This window comes from Myotis yumanensis, unplaced genomic scaffold (assembly GCF_028538775.1).
Source record: "Myotis yumanensis isolate MYYU_CA2020_CCGP unplaced genomic scaffold, mMyoYum1.0.hap1 SCAF_1, whole genome shotgun sequence".
In the NCBI taxonomy this organism is placed as follows: Eukaryota; Metazoa; Chordata; class Mammalia; order Chiroptera; family Vespertilionidae; genus Myotis; species Myotis yumanensis.
Window position 1 is genome coordinate 13,785,438 of NW_027223752.1, and position 20,930 is coordinate 13,806,367.

A 20,930-nucleotide genomic window follows, 5' to 3' on the forward strand; every position below is an offset into this window, starting at 1 on the left:
TCCATGACACATGTCTTCAGCCAACCCCTGGTCTGTTCCCTGTCATTATAAATTAGTTTAATTTTCTAGAATTTTGGTGTAAATATGGTCATATGATACATACTCTTTTATGTGGCTTTTCCCAGCACAATGACTTTGGGATTGATCCACATGGCTGTATGTATCAATACTAGTTCATCCCTTCATATTGCTAAATATTTCATTATAAGGATACGCTACAGTCTATCCACTTAACCTACTGACAAACATTGGGTTGTTTCCAGTATCTGGTTATTACAAATAAAGTTACTATGAACAGTCACATACAAGCCTTCGTGTGGACACATCCTCTCATTTCTTTGGGTGTTTATGGACTGAATTGTGTACCCCCAATTCATATGTGGAAGCCCCAATGTGACTGTATTTGGAGATAGGGCTTTAAAGAGATAATTCAGGTTAGATGAAAATTTAGATGGAGGCTCTAATCCAATAGGACTGGTGTCCTGATAAGAAGAGGAAGGAGCACCAGAGCTTTCTCTGTGCGCCGCACACAGGACAGGCCGCGTGGGGACACAGCAAGAAGGCATCCCCTTCACTTGAAGGAAAGAGGCTCCACCAGAAACCCACCCTCCTGCACCGTGGTCTCAGACTCCCCGCCTCCAGCACTGTGAGAAAATGCGTGTCTGCCGTTTAAGCCCCCGACTCTGCGGCTACCTGTTCTGGCAGCCCTCGCAGACCTGGGGTCAGTCCTAGGATTGGAATGTCTGCGTCATATGCTGGTGGTGTATGTTGAACTTTTAAAGAAACTGCCAGTTTTTCAAATGATTTTATTTTACAATCCCACCAACATTCTGTGAGGGTTCCAGTGCCCGACATCTTACCCAACATTTGGTAGGATCGTTCTTTTTAACTTCAGTCATTGTAAAGTATGTGTAGTGTGATTCTCTCACCGTGGTTTTAATTTTGCATTTCCCTGAGGACTAATGATGGTGAACATCTTTTCATGAGCTTATTTGCCATTTTTACATTTTTTTATGAAGTGTCTGTTCAATTTTTTTTTTTTTTGCCCACTTTAAAAATCAGATTGTTTGTTTTGTGCTACTGAGTTTTGAGATTTCTTTATATATTTTGCATATAAGATGTTTGTCACATGTGTGATTTGCAAATACTTCCTCTCAGTCTATGGGTTGTATTTTCATTCTCATAACAGGTTTTTTGTTTGTTTGTTTGTTTGTTTTGAAGAGCAGATTTTATTTTATTTTTATTTTTTTAAAAATATATTTTATTCATTCTTTACAGAGAGGAAGGGAGAGGGATAGAGAGTTAGAAACATCAATGAGAGAGCAACATCGATCAGCTGCCTCCTGTACACTCCCCACTGGGTATATGCCCGCAACCAAGGTACATGCCCTTGACTGGAATTGAAACTGGGAACCCTGAGTCCGCAGGCCGAAACTCTATTCACTGAGCCAAACCAGTTAGGGCTGAAGAGCAGATTTTAAAACTTTCGATAAATTCCAATTTATCAACTTTTTCTTTTCTGAATCATGCTAGATACTGGTGACGTATCTAAGTAAATTTTGCCTAACCTAAGGCCACAAAGATTTGTTCTTGTTTACTTCCAGAAATTGTATATGTTGTGGCTTTATATTAGTCTGTGGTCCATTTCATATTAATTTTTATATATGGTACAAGTATGGGTGGAAGTTCATGGTTTCGCATATGGATCTTCAGTATTCCTGCAGCACCTGTTGAAAACAGATCTGTGCCCGTATGCCTCTGTGGACTAAATATGTGTAGGTCTGTTTTGTACTCTCTCTTCTGTTCCATTGCTCTCTTTGTCTATCTTATCACCAATACCCCATTGTTTTTATTATTGTAATCATATGATGAGTCATGAAATCGGGTAGTGTAAGTCTTCCATTTTTTTTCAAAATTATTTTGACTATCCTAGTTCTTTGCATTTTAATTTTAAATTTAGAATCACTTTGTATATTTCTACCCCAAAGTGCATGCTTGAACTCTGAATGATATTGCATTTACTAGTACTCTACAGATCAATTGGAGAGAGAATGGAATTTCTTAACAAATTTGAGTCTTCCAATCCATGAACATAGTATACTTCTCCATATATTTGTCTTATTTGACTTCTTTCACCAGTGTTTTCATTTACTGTACAGCTCCTTTACATTTTTTGTAAGGTTTACCCCTAAGTATTTATATTTTTATGTTATTGGAAAACATTATACCCAACAACAGCAGAATACACATTCATTTCAAGAGGTTTATCAATTTTGTTGATCTTTTCAAAGTACCAGATTTTTTGTTTCATCAATTTTTCTCTATTTCTTTTTAAAAAATTATTGATTTATTTTCTTATCTTAGTTATTTCCTCTGCTTAAACCTTGGGTTTAATTTTCTCTTCTTTCTGTAGTTTCTTAAAGTAGAAGTTGAGGTGATTGTTTTGAAATGTATATTCTTTTCCATCATAGATGTCCAGTGCTGTTAATTTCCCTCTAGGTTTTGCAGCTGCATTACATAGCTGTCAATGCATTGTTTTCATTTTTCTTCAGTTAAAAATACTTTCTAATTACCTTTTTCATTTCTTTGTGATCCATGGAGTATTTAGGAATGCTCTTTAGGCTCCAAATACTTGGGAATTTTCCAGATATCTGTTAGTGATTTCTAACTTAACTCCTTTAGAGTCACAAAACACACAGTGCATGTTTAAATCCTTTTAAATTTATTGAGATTTGGTTGATGTCCTACAGCATGATCCATTTTGGTAAATGTTCTGTGAGCACTTGAAAAGAGTGTGTATTCTGTTTGTTGGGTGTAATGATCTACAAATGTCAATTACATTAAGTTGATTGATAGCATTATTCAAGACTTCTCTATCTTCTCTGAAATTTCTATTTGTTCTATTAGTTAAGAATGGCTGGTTAAAATTGGTAACAATGAGAATAGATTTGTCTTACTTACTTTAAAAGTTCTATTAGTTTTCCTTTATTTCTTTTGAAGGTCTGTTATTAGGTACATAAACATTTAGGATTGTTATGTTCTCCAGATGAATTGACTCTTTTATGAAAAGACCCACTTTGTCCCTGATAATATTCTTTTCTCAGACATCTACTTTGCCTGTTATTACCATAGGCATTCCTGGTTTATTTTGATACCGTTAGTTAGTATGGTGTATCTTTTTCCATCTTTTTACTTTAACCTATTTGTGTCTTTATAAAACATGTTTCTTATCGGCAGCATTTAGTTGGGTATTGATCGTGTATTTTAATTCTACATAGCAATCTTTTCCTATGAAGTGGTTTAGTGTTCTTGTTTTAATTTAGTATAATTATTTTTTAAATATTATTACTCTTATAAACTATATTTTTTATTGATTTCAGAGAGGAAAAGAGGGGGAGAGAGAGGTAGAAACATCAATGATGAGAGAGAATCATTGATCAGCTGCCTTCTTCATGCCCCACATTGGGGATCGAGTCTGCAACCTGGTATGTGCTCTGACTGAGAATCAAACTGTGACCTCCTGGTTCATAGGTCGACGCTTAACTACTGAGCCACTCCAGCCAGGCTAGTGTAATTATTGAGATAGTTAGATTTAAATCTATCATCCTGCTGGTTTTTATTTGTTCCATCTATTCTTTTTGACATTTTTTTCTGTCCTCTCTTTCTCTTAGATTAATTCAGTATTTTTAATGATTTCATCTTATCTTCTTTGTTGCTTTATTATCTGTAGCATTGTGTCGTGCTTTATTTTTTGTGGTTGCTTTAGAGTTTATAGTATACTTCTTTACCTTATCAGTCTGCTTTCAAATCATATTACATCTCTTATTGTATTGTATAAGAACCTTACAACAATAGACAAATTTTCAACTTTTCTCCTCAGGGTCTTTGCACTATTGCTGGCACACATTTTCCTTCTATGTATATTAAAAGTCCCACAATACTATTTTTTCTGGAAACAGAAAATTATTTAAAGAATATTTTAATGATCAAAAAGTATTTTCTATTTCCTTATATATTTACTACGGTACTGGAGGCCCGGTGCAAGAATTCATGCACCTGTGCAGTCCCTTGGCCTGGCCTGTGGGATCAGGCCGAAACCTGCTCTCCGACATCCCCTGAGGGATCCTGGATTGTGAGAGGGTGCAGGCCAGGCTGAGGGACCCCACCAGTGCACGATTGGGGCTGTGGAGGGACATGGGAGGTTGGCCAGCGGACTCAGTCCTGATTGGCCGGACCGCAGCAGCAAGCTAACCTACCGGTCGGAGCGTCTGCCCCCTGGTGGTCAGTACACATCATAGTGACTGGTCTACCAGTTGACTGTATGCCCCCTGGTGGTCAGTGCACATCATAGCGAGCAGTTGAGTGGCCTTAGCATACCAATAACATATTATGCTTTGATTGGTTGAATGGATGACCGAACACTTACCATATTAGGCTTCTATTATATAGGATTTCTATTCCTTTTCATTATTTTGTGTAGATTTGGATTTGGTATAATTTCCTTTCTACCTTAAGGACTTAAAATTTTTGTTTTCAACAGTCATGTATATTTCAAAGAACTTAATTGAAAAAAATGGTCTTTTATACTTACTTATCCAATTAGATACCATATACCTTGCTTTTCCTTCACTCCTGAATTTCCAAGTTTTCCTCTGGTATTATTACTCTTCAACCTGAAGAACTTCCTTTTGCATCTGTTGATGACAGAACAGATCTGTTGATGACAAATTTACTTATTTTTTTTCCATCTATCAAGATTGGTATTTTGCCTTTATTCCTAGAGGGTACTTTTGCTGTCTATAAAATTCTGGGTTGGGCACTCCTTTCTTTCACCATTTTCAATGTTTTCCACTATTTTTTTTTTTTTACTTCTATAGTTTCTGATAAGAAATCCATAGCATTTCAAATTATTTTAATGTAATGCTTCATTCCCCATCCCTACCCCCACCCATGAGGTGGTTTCAATATTTTTTTCATTGAGGTTTTTCGAAGTTTGAATGTGTTGGGGCTTGGTGTTTTCTTTGAGTTTATCTTTTTTGTGGCTTGCTGAGCCTCTTGACTCTAAATTTATGTCTTTCACCAAATGTGGGCACTTTAGTCAGTATTTCTGCAAGTATATACATATAAATTGACATACACACAGACGTATACATGCACTGCTCCACTGACAAAAATGTTTAACCTTCTGCTATTATCCCACAGGTCCCTATGACTTCGTTCATTTCTGTTTCTATCTACAAGTTCACTGAGTCTTTTTTATTTCCCGTTTTGTTATTGGGTTTATCCCATGATTAAAAAAAATACTTTCAGTTCTAAAATTTCTATTTAAAAATATAATTCCTGGCCCTAGCCAGTTTGGCTCAGTGGATAGAGCATTGCCATGCGAACTAAAGGGTCCTGGGTTCGATTCCGGCAAGAGCACATACCCGGGTTGTGGGTTCGATCCCCAGTGCGGAGTATGCAGGACGCAGCTGATCAATGATTCTCATCATTGATGTTTCTATCTCTCTCTTCCTCTCCCTTCCTCTCTGAAAACTATAAAAATATTTTCTTAAAAATTATATATATATAGATATATATATAAAACTATAAAAACGTATTTAAAAATTATATATATATATATCTATCTATATATATATATAAATAAATTTCTGTTTATCTGTTGAGGTCATCTATCCATTTATTTCAAGAATGTTTATCTCATTGAGGATTATTAGAATAGCTGTTCAAATGTGTCTGATAATTCCAAGATCTGGATCATTTCAGGGCTGGCAATGTTTTATTTTTCTCATGGTTACTATTTACATTTTTCTGGTTCTTTACATGTCAAGTAACTTAGGAACACATCCTGCAGATGTTTAGCATTATATTGTCAGATCCTGGGTCCCGTAAAATCCTGTGGACAATAGTGATTTGTTTGTCTCAATGGGCAACCAACCCAGTTAGATTCAGGGAGCAAGTGTTGCTCTCCTTGTGTGGGCAGTGGTTCCACTTCAGTGTTCAGAACCTTTGTGATGCTGAGTGCTAGTCTCAGACTTAGGCAGTGGTTCTGTGGTGCTTCCCTACTTAAAGCTTGAGCTGTGCTTCTCGGACTGGGTCACACACCTGTTGCTTAAGGACTGCCCTGGGGTGCACATCAGTTCATACACAGAGGGAGAGGGTTCCCTTCTCACCTCTCTCCTCTGCGGAGTTTCTCCCTCAGTCTGTCTCCCCAGGGTTAGCCTTCTGCTGTGTCACATGGTGACCACACTGGAATCCCTCCCACGGAAAACTGGCTAACTTTGGAGAAAATAGTGGGAAAACAACATGGATTTTCCTCTTACAATAAGGCCACTTTGCCCCAGTTCTTTGGTTCGGATCCTCTCCTCTGGGTTCCAGGCACTTGTACCGCATGCCAGAGCAGCGTGGTTCTGTTCTGGGCAGGGCTGGGAGAACGAGACGGACATAGTTTTACAATTTCCAATGTTCTCTGGTTACAGAGACGCCCTCCCCCCCTTTTTTTTGTCTCTTTGGCCAGAATGGTGGATTTATTTCAGAATTTTTGCCACTATTATAATTCCTAAAATCATTCAGTCTGTGAGTCAGTGTCAGCAATTAAAACATGCCCCCCCCCCCAAATATAAGTAAAAACCCCAAACTGAAAATCCCACAGACTTAGAGCCTCACTTGCCATATTGGTTTTTCTTCACATATCGACTTCGTCCCCCTAACCCACCTGCTATTACTTTTTAGGCTTCAAGTTTGCATTGTGAATTTTGTCCAGAGTTCCTACTTGTAATTTGTGATAGAGGGTGAGAGGCCATTGTGGGTTTATTCCCTTTGGGGTTCAAACTAGATTTTGTTTATTTAAAAAAGTCAGCCTTTCCCCTTTCTAGTATGGTTGGAATAATGTCCATTGCTGTGCTCTTCTAGTTCACTAATGTTTCCTCCTGCCGTGTCTCATCTGACATTAATCCCACTCAAGGTATCTTTCATCTCAGCGCTGTGTGTTCCATGTCTAGAAGGTCCTCGGGGTTCTCCTCCATCCTCCATGTCTCACTGGGCTTGACCAGTCTCTCCTCTACCTTCGTAAACAGGTGCTATGTGGTTATAACAACTGTCGCAATGCCCGGGTCTGTCATCTGTCACTTGCGGATTTAGCTGGTAAGAGACAGAATCTGAGGCTGTGGTTGGTCCTTGTTCCTGGGCTCCTTCCACGGTCACAGCTAGGAAATGGTTTTGTTGTTAAGAAAAAATGCATCATTGGTAGTACTGGTTTTTCCCATTCAAATTTAGGATTACAGAACTTTTCTTTGGCTTCTTTGCTTTTATATATTTTTTATTTCTTTTACACGGAAAATTTTTATTTCTGTCTCTCTTAACACAATTTTTTTTTTTTTTTTGGTATATTGACACTAGCAATTTCATGACTAAAAGCAGTTTAAGATTTCTCTCAGTTCTTTTTGTCCACAGTGCATATCTAATTAGGGTTTACCATCAAATTACTGTTCATAATGTATATTCAACTAAGGACCTACCATTAAATTACTGTGCTTTCACATCTCCCAGAATAAATCCTATTTATGTGATTAAGCTACTAGCTCAATTCTTGATTTGTTTCATTTGCTTAATTTTTCTTTCACATTTTAGAGACCGTTTTTTAAGTTAATTTTGTTGTGTAATGTTATAAAATATGTACATTGTTCTAGAGAAGGGATTGGAAAACTACAGCTCTTGGGTCCAATCTGGTTTACATTTTTAAACGGCTGTCACACACACACACATACACACACACACACACACACACGAGCGCGCGCGCGCGCGCGCGCGCGCGCACACACGCACACACGCCACAGTGACTGTATGGGGCCCATAAACCCTAAAATATTTACTGTTTGGCCCTTTACAGAAATTTTCTAACTTCTACCCCCAACCCGCTCCTCCATTTCATTCTCTTCCTCTAGAGCAGTGGTTCTCAACCTGTGGGTCGCGACCCCTTTGGGGGTCGAACGACCCTTTCACAGGGGTCGCCTAAGACCATCGGAAAACACATATATCATTACATATTGTTTTTGTGATTAATCACTATGCTTTAATTATGTTCAATTTGTAACAATGAAATTGGGGGGTCACCACAACATGAGGAACTGTATTAAAGGGTCCCGGCATTAGGAAGGTTGAGAACCACTGCTCTAGAGTCTAGAGCAGCCATGGGCAAACTACGGCCCGTGGGCTGGATCCAGCCCGTTTGAAATGAATAAAACTAAAAAAAAAAAAAGACCGTACCCTTTTATGTAATGATGTTTACTTTGAACTTATATTAGTTCACACAAACACTCCATCCATGCTTTTGTTCCGGCCCTCCGGTCCAGTTTAAGAACCCATTGTGGCCCTCGAGTCAAAAAGTTTGCCCACCCCTGCTCTAGAGGCTGACTTATTCCTTTACTTTCTGATTTATCTTCCTACTGCTTTTAATGTAAGCAAACACATACATATATTCATAGCGTCTCTTCTAGTTACCTCCCACCTGCTTTTCTCCCACATTGCTTTTGTCCCTGAGCAGCGAGTCTGGAGGTCACCCCACAGCAGGCAGGGAGGTGGGCCTCCTTTCTCTTCCAGCTGCTGCGCATTCCGCATTCCGGAGTGGGATTGCTGGGCTTTATTTAACCGGTTCCTTCCTGGTGTTTATTTCGGTTCCTCTAATTTTTTATTCTTAAAGTCGTGGGAGTTTGGCCAGCGTCGCTTCGGGACTGGTCCCTGCGGGGGACTGCAGGTCAGGCAGGGGCGGGGGACGAGTCACGTGCCACCGTGTCGGTGGCCCCGGTTCTCTGCACAGGGATCGCACCACTCGCCCTTCTCTCACTGATGCCCACGGCCACCTAACGAGGAGTGTGGCCGAACGTTTGGAGTTTGCTGATTTGATAGGTGAGGAATGATATCTTTGTGTCATTTAAATGGTCATTTCCAATGAGCAGGGGCAAAGGACCAACTACATTTCCTTTTATTGACCTTCCTGTTCACTTTTCTTGCTCACTTTTTTGTGGAACTCTTGGTCACTTTCACTGTATTTAGGGATAGTGACCTTTGCTTCTAATATAGGTTGCAAATATTTCTCCCATTTGTCTTTTTTACTCTACTTATTTGTTTCCTTGTTTTTATGGCACACCACAGTGATGATGGTGATGATGATTTTCCTGTAGGTAAATCTACCCATCTTTCATCTTACTGCTTCTGGCCCTGGAGTCCTAGCCAGGAAGGTTTCTCCAATCCCAGACTGTGGAAAAGTCAGTCACCTTTTCTTCTCATGTTTTTGTAGTGTCTTTTTAAAGTTCTGGTCCTTTTCACATTTACTGACAGCACACTCTGCGTGCACACTGTTCTGTGTTTGGCCACTTTCCCTGTGTGAATTGAAGCAGCAGAAAGGGGCCCTTACCCACTCCTCCAGTTTGCCAGCGTTGCTTCGAGACTGGTCCCTTCAGAGGGGGCTGCAGGCCAGGCGCATGGTGGACAGTCATGTGCCTGACCCCCACTTGTGTTTCCACTCATCCCTTGGTGCAGATATTCATTCAGTACACCCTGCCGATGCAGAGACCCTGGCATCGCAGCATTTGAAAGAGACCAGCATGTGCATTTCCAGGGAGAAGGAATTGAGATTGCGGGGGCGGGGAGGGATTTGCCAGGGACTCTTGGCTCCATCCTGGGGACTCGCTCCTGCCGGTGGGGGAAGGGAAGGTCCATGAGCGTCTGCCGCGTGGTGGCCACCGAGCCAGCCTACCGCCTCTGTTACTCCCAAGCCAGAGGTCCTGTCACTGTCCCCACCTTCACATGTGGGCCTGAAGCAGGGAGAGGCCCTGCAGCCAGTAATAGGCCGCCGGGCTCCAGTACCGGCATCTGCCTCCCCCGGGGAAGGCGAGGCCCCCGCTAGCCTTGCCAGGGATGTGGCATGGAGCACGGTCGCTCTGCCCTCCCCTCCTGCCCCACCGTGGCCTCAGAGCTCCTCGGAGAATCAGTTTGCCTGTGACTGCGTGTCCCAGCCATTGGCGCTCCCTGGGCATGAACGCCGTCCCCGGCGCCTGCTGGAGTTGGTGGCAGCAGCTCCGTGGGCGTTGCCTCAGCCCCGAGTGCCAGCAAGTGCTGGCAGCCAGAGGCTGCGCTCACTACTTTTCAAGTTGTTCTTTTGTTCATTCATCCGTTTGTGTATCCACGCATCCCTCGTGCAGATAGATACTCATTCAGCACACCCTGCCGATGCCTGCAGCGTGCCGCCCCGTGCTGGCCAGGGGCGCCCCAGGCGTGGGGCAGATGTCTGTCCCCAGGGGCTCAGGTCCTGGTGCTGGGCAGGGGGCGGGGAGCCCAGAGCAGTGTCTCCCCTCGCCTTTCCTTCAGCTTTGGGTGCGGTGAGGGCAGCTGGTGCCCGCAGTGCTGAGAGGCGCCAGAGACCAGACCCCGAGAGGGAAGGGCTCCCCTGGGCACACGTGTCAGCTGCCCAGCCAGGCCCACGCCTCGCCTACACCCCGACCTCACGCCCCTTGAAGAGGCTGGGACCCAAGGAAGGGAAAGCGAGCCCTCGGGCGGACCCCGGAGCCCAGCCATCAGGTGTGTGGGGGGCACGCAGCTGGCGGGTTTTCGGGCATCAGGTAGCTTTCATCAGCACTGACTGCGCCATGACCAGCCTCCCCCTCTCCCAGAGCCCTAGGCCTTGGCCCCGGAGGTGCTTCCCAGTGAGGCTGGTTGCCAGGGCGTCTGGGAGGCTCCCCGTGGATCCAGCTAGTTAGGCCCGGAGCGCCCCCGGCCAAGCCAGCTGTCGGTGTGATGACAGTTGCCATAAAACCCACCAACGAGACACGCGAGCGGCTCCTCCGCGGGCCGGTAAATCACCTTCCGGGCCATCGCTTCCCAGGGCAGCCGCCGGCACGGCGCATTGGCGGGATCGCCCATCACACCCCTTGTTCCCAGCCCTTGGAGTTTATGGCGCCTCATGAATCAGGCCATTTCCCTCCTTCGCAGGAAACGTCCGGAACCGCGGGCTCGTTCTCCTGGGAAAGGTGGGTTTGGTGGCGGGTGGTGTGTGGGTGGGCGCCGGTGGCTCTGGGCCGATGTGCGAGGCCGGCTCCTGCTTCTCTCTGGGCCCTCCCGCCGCCAGTGGCCGGCACTGAACAGGCACAGGGTGAGTGGCAGGGCCCTTCTCCTCCTCCACCCCCTCCTGGGTCAGTGTGTGTCCCAAGGGGGCGCCTGGGGACCGAGGTACTGCGGTGGGGCGAGGGGCTGAGGTGCAAAGGCTACCCCTGCCCCCAGGGGCGGCCAGTCCTGCCTGCGCAGCACGTGTGGGTGCCCGTGAACGGCCTGTCTCTGGCTGGTGGGGCTCGGGGCTGCTGCTGCCCCTACATCTGGGGAGGGGGGAAGCGTCTCCGTGCACGAGCCATGTCCAGGGACACGAGTCCAGCCGCACTTAGCCTCTCTAGGACGGCTGCCCGGCCATCTCTGAGCCCGAGCCCGTGAGAGAGGCTTCAGGAAAGGGGGGCGGAAGGTGGGCAGGCCCCAGGTGGCCCAGGCGAGGGAGGCAGGGGGTGCCTAGTGGGGGAGGAGGAATGGCTCTGGGAATGGGAGGAGCAGATGGATTTAGACCCAATAAAGAGGTTACTTAGGAGCCAAGGTGAGGGGGCCTCCCCATCATCCCTTCCCTCCCCTTCCTTCCTTCCAGGGCCCTTCCTTCCAGAGTAGATTCTAAACACGCCGGGGGTGGCACTGCCTGTGATGGGACGGATGTGCAGGCTCATCAGAGCAGATGTTGGGGGTGCCACACCCTCCCAGGCCCTAGGCCGCTGCCCCAGCCCAGACTGGGCAGGTGCGGGCCTCTGGTCAGCAGCACAGCCGCTGTGCCTCCTGGCTGACCCGGCTTCCCCCCCATCCCACACTCAGGGGGCTCAGGACCCCAGGGAGGCAAGTGGGCCTGCGGGGCCTAGGGAGGCAGGGAAGGAGAGCAGCAGGGATGCCCTCTCTTCTGCCCCAGACCACCCCTCAGCTTCAGGGGCCCACCCAGAAGTCACCCTGCCTGGGGGCTGCTTCTGAAGAGGCTCGGAGAAGAGCAGTCATTTGTCGCCCACCCTCCCAGGAATGTGTCCCCACACTGACCGAGGCAGGAATTGTCCGGCAGGAGACTGGGGTGTGGGCCCCAGGGAAGCAGCTGGGGCTGGGAGAAGCTCCACCACTCCTGGCCCTGTGGTCTTGGCAAATCCCTGCATCTCTCTGAGCCTCAGTGTTCCTCATCTGCAGAATGGGTCTCCAAGTCGTTTACCCCCCCCGCCCCCCCCCCCCCCAGTCTAAATTGGATTGATGGAGTGCTGCATTTAATGGGAATTTGACATACGGGCATTTGAAAGAGCAGGATAGAAAAGTCTGCAACATTTGAGAGGCTGTGAACTCCACTTTTCAAAAAAATTGTCAAGATGGCTCAGCGTTGGGCTGCGGTTCGGGCGAACTGTTCATGCGGTGGCCGCATGGTGGCGCCCTGGGAGCTGATGAATAGGCGGCCAGGGCAGCAGGCAGGCCAGAGGCGCAAGGGCCCTGACTGCAGTTTCAAGTAGAATCTTTTGTGAGTTTGTTAAGTGGAGGTTCTTGTTAGTCTCCGCCCCTCCCTGGCTCTGCCCCGCACCTGTCGCTGCCAAACCAGTTGTCTTAGAACAGCAGGTGAAGGTGATAAAATGCTCTGAAGAAGGCAGAACAACTGCTGGATACTTAATCACATTAGTTTACGAGGCAGGAGGCTTTGGAATATTGGCGATGATGCTAAGATAGAAAATGTCTTTACATCATAGATATACAAAGGATCATACTAGAATATTATGAAAGACTATATGCCACCAAATTCAATAACCTAGAAGAAATGGATTGGCTCCTAAAAATATCTAACCTTCCTAGTCTAAAACATGAAGAATTGGAAAATCTAAATAGACTGATCAGCAGTGAGGAAATTGAAACAACCATCCAGAACCTCCCCCAAAAATAAAAATCCAGGACCAGATGGCTTCACTAGTGAAATCTACCAAATTTCAAAGAAGATTTAAAGCCTATTCTTCTCAAACTCTTACAGAAAATTGAAGAAGAGACACTACTTCCTAACAAATTCTATGAAGCCAGTATATCCCTGATACCAAAACTTGGCAAAGATAACACGAAAGAAGAAAACTATAGACCAATATCTCTGATGAATACAAATGCAAAAATCCTAAACAAAATACTAGCAAATCAAATCCAACAGTACATCCAAAAAATAATACATCACGATCCAGTGGGGTTTATTCCAGGGGCACAAGGATGGTTCAACATATGAAAATCAATCAATGTAATAGGCCACATTAACAAAAGAAAGGATAAAAATGATATGCTCTTATAATAGATGCAGAAAAAGCATTTGATAAGATACAACATCCATTTATGATGAAAACACTCACTAAAATAGTAATAGGAGGAAAGTACCTCAACATAATAAAGGCCATATATGATAAACTCTCAGCTAATATACTCAGTGATGAAAAACAACATTTTCCCTCTAAGATCAGAAATAAAACAAGGATGTCCACTCATCACTCTAATTCAACATAGTGCTGGAAGTCCTAGACAGAGGAATAAGGCAAGAGAAAGAAATAAAAGGCATCCAAATAGGGAAGTAAGATGTCAAACTGTCACTTTTTGAAGGTGACATAATTTTGTATATAGAAAACCCTAAAGACTCCACTAGAAAACTCTTAGAAACAATAAACAAATATAATCAAGTTGCAGGATACAAAATCAGTTTGCAAAAATCTGTTGCCTTCCTGAATACTAACAACAAAATTTCAGGGAAAAAAAAGAAAAAAATTTCCTTTTGAAATTGTAACCAAAAGACTAAAATACCTAGGAATAAATTTAACAAAGAATGTGAAAGACCTATATACTGAAAATTACAAAGCATTATTAAAAGAAATTGAAAAAAACACAACAAAATGGAAAAATATCTTGTGTTCATGGATTGGAAGAATCAACATAGTTAAAATAGCTGTATTACGCAAAGCAATATACAGATTTAAAGCAATCCCCATCAAAATCCCAATGTCATTTTTAAAAGAAATAGAATGAGAAATCATCAGATTTGTATGGAACCACAAAAGATCCCGAATAGCCAAAGTAATCCTGAGAAAAAAGAACAAAACTAGAGGTATCAAGCTACCTGACTTCAAATTATACTACAGAGCCACGATAATCAAAACAGAATGGTATTGGCAGAGAAACAGACATACAGATCAGTGGAACAGAATAGAGAGCTCAGCTTTAAAACCAAATGTACTAGTACATAGAGAGATAATTTTCATATATATATTATTGATTTCAGAGAGGAAGGGAGAGGGAAAGAGAGAGATAGAAACATCAATGATGAGAGAGAATAATTGATCAGCTGCATCCTACATGCCCCACACTGAGGATCGAGCCCACAACTCAGGCATGTGCCCTGACGGGGAATTGAACCATGACCTCCTGGTTCATAGGTCGACACTCAACCACTGAGTCACTCCAGCTGGGCTGGACAGATCATTTTCGACAAAGGAGCCAGACACACACAATGGAGTAAAGATAGTCCCTTCGATAAATGGATCTGGGAAAACAGGAAAGCCACATACAAAGGAATGAAACTGGATTGCAATTTGTCCCCATGTACAAAAATTAATTTGAAATGGACCAAAGACCTAAATAGAAGACCCAAACAATAAGTGACATAGAAGAAAATATAGATACCAAACTTATGGACCTTGGTCATAGAGAACATTTTATGAACTTGACCCCAGAGGCAAAGGAAGCAAAGGCAAAACTAAATGAATGGGACTAAAACTAAAAAGCTGTTGCACAGCAGAAGAAACTGACACCAAAACAAAGAGGCAGCCAACCAGATGGGGGATGATATTTGCTAACAGTAGCTTCAACAAAGGTTTAATTTCCAAAATATATAAAGAACTCATAACACTCAACATCAAACAAGCAACCAAGCCAATCACAAAGGGGCAGCGGACCTGAAAACACTCCTCTCCCAGTAAGACAGATGAAGAGCCAACAGATACATTGGAAAGATGTTCAGCCCCACTGGCAATCAGGGAAATGCAAATCAAAACTACAGTGAGATACCACCTCACACCTGTTAGAGTGGCCATTATCAACAAGACAAGCCATAACAAGTGTCGGGGAAGTTGTGGGAAAAAAGGGAACCCTATCCACTGCTGGTGGGCAGGTAGACTGGTATAATCGCTATGGGAAGCAGTCTGGCGACGCCTCAAACAATTAAGAATAGAGCTACCATATGACCAGCAATCCCTCTCCTGGGGATATACCCCCAAACCTCAAAAACATGTCTTCACGAACATATATGCACCCCTATATTCATGGAAGCAGTATTTACGGTGGCCAAGACATGGGAACCACCAAAGTGCTCTGCAGTAGAGGACTGGATACAGAAGCTGTGATACATGCACACAATGGAATACTACTCAGCCGTGAGAAAGCATGAAACAGCGCCATTTGCAACAACAGGGATGGACCTTGAGAACATTATGCTAAGTGAAAGAAGTCAGACAGAAAAAGCTAAGAACCATGTGACTTCACTCATATGTGGGATATAAAACTGAAACTCGTGAACACAAACAGCAGTGTGGTGGTTGCCAGAGGGAAGGGGTGGGGGGAGGAGGGGGTCCTAATAGATGGTGATGGGAGATGTGACTTTGGGTGGTGGGCACACGGTGCAATATACAGACCTTATAACATAGAAACCCACACCTGAAACCTGTATGTTCATGTTGACCAATGGCACCCCAATTTAATATAAAAAAATAAAGGGAAACATGGCTCTAAATAAATAAATGAATAAATAAATAAGTAAGTAAATAAATCAGACTGCTGATAGCTCTGCTACACTCTTGCACCCTACAATTAGTTATGGGAATAAAAAGCTGAGCCTTGACCCCCCTCCCCCCAATGTCTAAGCTAACCTGCACAATGGTTCTGGCTTTATGGTCTCCAAGAACTTTCACTGCCAGCAACACAGCTTCTCCTCCAGGGCAATAGGCTGGGACTTTGTGAACTTGAATTTTGTGCCATCTTCAGAAGCAAGAATGACTCCAGGTTGATGGACATCCCTGATGCCCCTTGGGTGCCCTTGGCTGGGCGCAGGCCCTTCCCTCAGCTTGCCGCTCTCTAGGGGACTGGTCTGACCAGGGATCATCACACCTCCCCAGGCCCCGCACCAATGGGCGTGGGGTGAGTGTGGGGTGAGTGTGGGAGGGGGACTCTCCACGAGGAGGCGCTATCAGGCAAGGCTGTGGGAGGTGTGGGTAGGTCAGAGCAGACAGACATTTTCCTGGTGGAATCTGAGGGCCCCAGGTCTCCCTGCAGCAGCCCCCAACTCCACAGCTCGGGCTGCTCAGCTGGGCACCTTGTCCCACACCAGTGATGGCGAACCTATGACACGTGTGTCAGAGGTGACACGCAAACTCATTTTTTTTGTTGATTTTTCTTTGTTAAATGGCATTTAAATATATAAAATAAATATCAAAAATATAAGTCTTTCTTTTACTATGGTTGCAAATATCAAAAAATTTCTATATGTGACACGGCACCAGAGTTAAGTTAGGGTTTTTCAAAATGCTGACACGCCGAGCTCAAAAGGTTCGCCATCACTGTCCCACACGGCCTTCCCTGAGCCCCTGCCCTCTGACTCCCTGCGGAGGCCTGCCCAGTGCTCCTGGGCCCACCAGCCTGACAGGCGCCCACTCTTGCAGGTAGTGAGAAGCTACAAGGCGACCATCCAGCAGACCTTGGACATCCTCTTCCTCCAGGAAGGCTCTGAGTTTCTGAGCAGCACAGATGCTTCGAGCCGAGACTCTGCCGATCGTACCATCATCGCCTGGGATTTCCGGAGCTCCGCCAAAATCTCCAACCAGATCTTCCATGTGAGAAACCCTATTGCATTGCTTTCTGCTTCAGCCCCGTGTAGCCCTCGGTTGTCTGGGGTCCCAGATCACTTCCTGTGGGAGACGGTTCAGTAGGCAGGATCTTTGCAGACAGATTGGCTGCCTGAAATTTCTCGGGCAGGGGAAGGCGAGTGTAAGTCCACTGGCTCCATATGACAGTATCTCCCTAACTGTCCTCCCACTCATCCCCGCCCTGTACAGCCACCCCACAGGGTGAGGGTGTGGAGGGGCAGCCAGTAAAGATGGACTGGTAGATGGCCGAGCAGCTCGAGATACCCCTACCCTTTCTCTGCCACCCCAGCCAGCCATGGAACTCCGCCCTCCTTTGCTGAGTGGCTTTGGCAGGAGCTGTGACTCAGGAGTTCAAGCAGAGAAACTCGAGTTAGACCACCTGAATGATGGTCCTGGATCCACCACCGACAAACGGGGGCCTGGGCCCATTACTTAGCCGTTTAGATTCTCATTGTCCTCTTAGCAAATTGAGGATGAGAATATTACTTGCCTCATAGAGTGGTTTTGAGAATTTAAAGAACACTTATTAAGGGTCTAGAATGGTGCCAGGTACAGGGATCGCTTCATAAATGCATTACCTATATTATCACCATCATCACCACTGTCACCACCACCGCCATCATCATCACTATCACCACCATCACTATCATTACTAATCACCATTATCACTGTGATCACCAGCACCATCATCATAACTATCACCATGATCACCATCATCACCACCATCCCTATCGTTATCATCACCATCATCACTATATCACTATCATCATCATAACTATCACCATTGTCACCATCGTCACCATCACTATCATTATCATCACCACTACCACCACCACCACCACCACATCATCATCATCATTTTAACTAGCAGTATCATCACCACCACTATATTATCACCATCACTACCACCATCATCATCACCATTATCAGTATCACTGTCATCACCATCATCACCACCACCATCATTTAAGATTTCAAATGAGCCATGGCTAATCGCTTTGGTGCACCCACCCTGAATTTAAAAATATGTGTCAGGTGTACGCGCACACCTTTTCCCTCTCCTTGCTTTTCCCTTGTCTTCAGATGGTTCTGAGCAACCCTGAGCAGACCTCCCTCTAGACCTCACTTTAGGGTCCAGTGTAACCTCCTAGGAAAGGCAGGCCATGGGAGGGGAATGGGGGGCACGTCTGACCCCCGGGGCTTCCTGCCTCCGTCAGCCCCAGCGGAGAGCAGGGGAAGCGAGTGAGGTGGGTGGAGCGCTGCTGGCCTGAGCCGTCCCAGACTCACACCTCCTGGCCGGCAGCATCACGCGGGGAGCTCCTCATGGGGCCACCACGGCATCATGCCTCTATGCGCACACTAGTCTGCAGCTGGGTATTATTAGTCCGACCGCTCCTGCTTTGCCCTCTGAATTTGGGCAACTCTTAGAACGTGAAAGGACAGGCGATGCTGAGGAGGGAGTTCCCGGGGGTGCTTCTGTGTGACAGCCCATCAGACAGTAGATTTCCCTGCCGGGTTTTGAACACTGTTCTCATTTATCTTCTCACTTGGTCATTTACCTCTTCACAGGCTGCATGTGGACTGTGTGGGACCCTGCGCCTGCTGCCCCTGAGGGCCCCCTGTGGAATGGGGGGATGGGCACGCACATTCGTTCTCTGTTCCCGGGCAACATGTTACCACAGATGGGAGGCTTCCGCCATCAGCAGTGTGTCCCCACACATTTCTGAGGATAGCCGTTGGCCTCCGTATCCCTGGGCTGAATCAGGTGTTGGCAGGGCCCGCTCCCTCTGAGATGCGGGGCAGATCTGTCCCTTGCCGCCTCGTGTCTGGTGGCTGCTGGTGACACTGGGCACCCCCCCCACCCCCCCGAGCTCTACACCAGCATCTGCAGGTCGCTCTCTGACCCAGGTTCACATCACCTGTGTGCGTCTCATCTCCCCATGCCTCCCTTAGAAGGATGCACGTGGCTGAATTTAGGCAAGAATACCGGGTAACTCCCCACATCAAGATCCTTAACTTAGTTACTTCTGCAAAGACATGCAAGGTGTCATTCACAGGCCCTAGGAATTGGGACGTGGATACATTTTGGGGGGCCCTTTAAGATCCATCACAAGGGCCGTGGGCCAAGGAGTACAAGTGGAGCCCCCGGAGTGAGCACAGCCCTGCTGACACCATGATTAGCCCGGCGAGACCCTGCTCAGACTTCTGACCTCCAGATCTGTACGAGCCTAAGTTTGTGTGTTTCCAGCCACTAAGTTGGCAGCAGTTGGTTACAGCAGCAGCAGGAAACTCATACCGACCGAAAGCCAAGGTCCAGGAGGAGGGCACGTGGCCTGTGAGCAGAGAGCAGGGCGGCGGGCCTGTCTGCAGAGGCAGCAGGCACAGCCCAGCATCCTTCCCCTCTCTGGCCCGCTGTTTCTCAGGAGAGGTACACCTGCCCCAGCCTGGCCTTGCACCCGCGGGAGCCCGTATTCCTGGCCCAGACCAATGGCAACTACCTGGCCCTCTTCTCTGCCGTGTGGCCCTACCGGATGAGCAGAAGGCGGCGCTACGAAGGGCACAAGGTACCGCTTACTGCCCCCCCACCCCCAGAAGGCCCCAGAGCCTCCCGCCACACCATGCCAGCAACGGACTCTGCCTCGGGGGTCAGAGAGCACAGACCTCTGTCCAGCAGATTCTGTTTTCTGTGTGGCCTGGTGTCCACTCAAGGCCTGGGCCGTATCTGGCTCTGCCCCGGGCCCCAGCTGCAGGGGGAAAGGTTTCCCCTGATTCCGCTCATGTGGACCTGTCTCAGAGGTTAGGGAGGGGGCAGGACAGAGTCTCTAGCTCCGCCCCTTTCCTCACTGAGACCTGCCTCCTGTGGGGGAGGGCCCTGGGCTGGGAGCTGTGCCTCCTGTACGTGGCCACACAGGACCCGCCTCTGGGGGAGCTCGGGCTCTGCCTTGGGCGCGGCTCCTGACCTGCTGCTCTGTGGTGGGTGGAATGACAGCCACCGCGCAGGTGTGATGTGGGCTCATTTGTGTCGCCCTTGCAGGTGGAAGGCTACGCGGTGGGCTGCGAGTGCTCCCCGGACGGAGACCTGCTGGTGACGGGCAGCGCGGACGGCCGGGTCCTGCTCTACTGCTTCCGCACGGCCAGCCGGGCGCGCACGCTGCACGGGCACGCGCAGGCCTGTGTGGGCACCACCTTCCACCCCGTGCTGCCTTCCGTCCTCGCCACCTGCTCCTGGGAGGGTGACATCAAGATCTGGCACTGAGCCTTCCAGCGCAGCGCCCCTGGACAGACATTGCCGCCCCGGCTCCCTGGGGTGGGGGGGGACTAAATGCCGAGGCTGGCGCTCCACCCTGGGGTCCTCCGTTTCCTCTGAAACCGGCCCAGCAGTCTTTTGTCTCGGTGGTGAGGCTGGGAAGTGAGCGCCTGGCACCCTGCTCCTGGCGCTCAGTAAATACGCGTGTTCGCTGTTTTGTAGGTGACTTCAACGATAAATGTGTGTTGGCAGTTCCTCTCGCCGCCCCACTCGCGCCCGCTGGAGCTCGAAATGAGAAGCTGGGATCTGGAGAGGGGGCAGCCCCGCTCTGTGGGTCCTGAAGAGGGGGCCCAGGAAAGGGGGGCCCTGGATCTCAGGTCTGTCCTCCGGAACTCGGCAGAGCATGGCCGTCCACCCGTCCCACAGAGCCTCGCCTGGCCCAGTCTGCTCAGGCCCAGGCCCCCTTCCTCCCCATGGAGCACGCCAGCTGGTCCCTGGGCCTGCCCCAGCCCTGCTAAGCGTGCACACTGCCCACGCCAGGGCGTCTGCCGGGGGACGGAGTGACGTGGAGAAGTGCAGGGCCCTTGAGGAACTTCGAGGAGTCAGGCTGGGAAGACCCAGCTGCTGGGATCTGCGGGGCTGCTGAGCACTAAACCCCACCAGGACTCTTATTGAGGGGCTGCCCCAAGAGCCCAAGGATC

The 20,930-nt window shown here is 47.1% G+C and overlaps 1 protein-coding gene across 3 annotated transcripts in view; it reads left to right on the forward strand.

Moving 5' to 3' along the window:
* LOC139001773 (WD repeat-containing protein 25-like) overlaps positions 1–20,456 on the forward strand; it is a 138,443-nt gene extending 117,987 nt beyond the window's left edge. For all 3 annotated transcript variants that reach the window (XM_070403321.1, XM_070403307.1, XM_070403314.1), the window contains 3 exons: positions 16,779–16,949; positions 19,406–19,546; positions 20,017–20,456. In XM_070403321.1, coding sequence (XP_070259422.1) covers positions 16,779–16,949; positions 19,406–19,546; positions 20,017–20,238 — 534 coding nt within the window. In that variant the 3' untranslated portion in view covers positions 20,239–20,456. The remainder of the gene's footprint in view (positions 1–16,778; positions 16,950–19,405; positions 19,547–20,016) is intronic.
* The last annotated feature ends 474 nt before the right edge of the window (positions 20,457–20,930 follow it).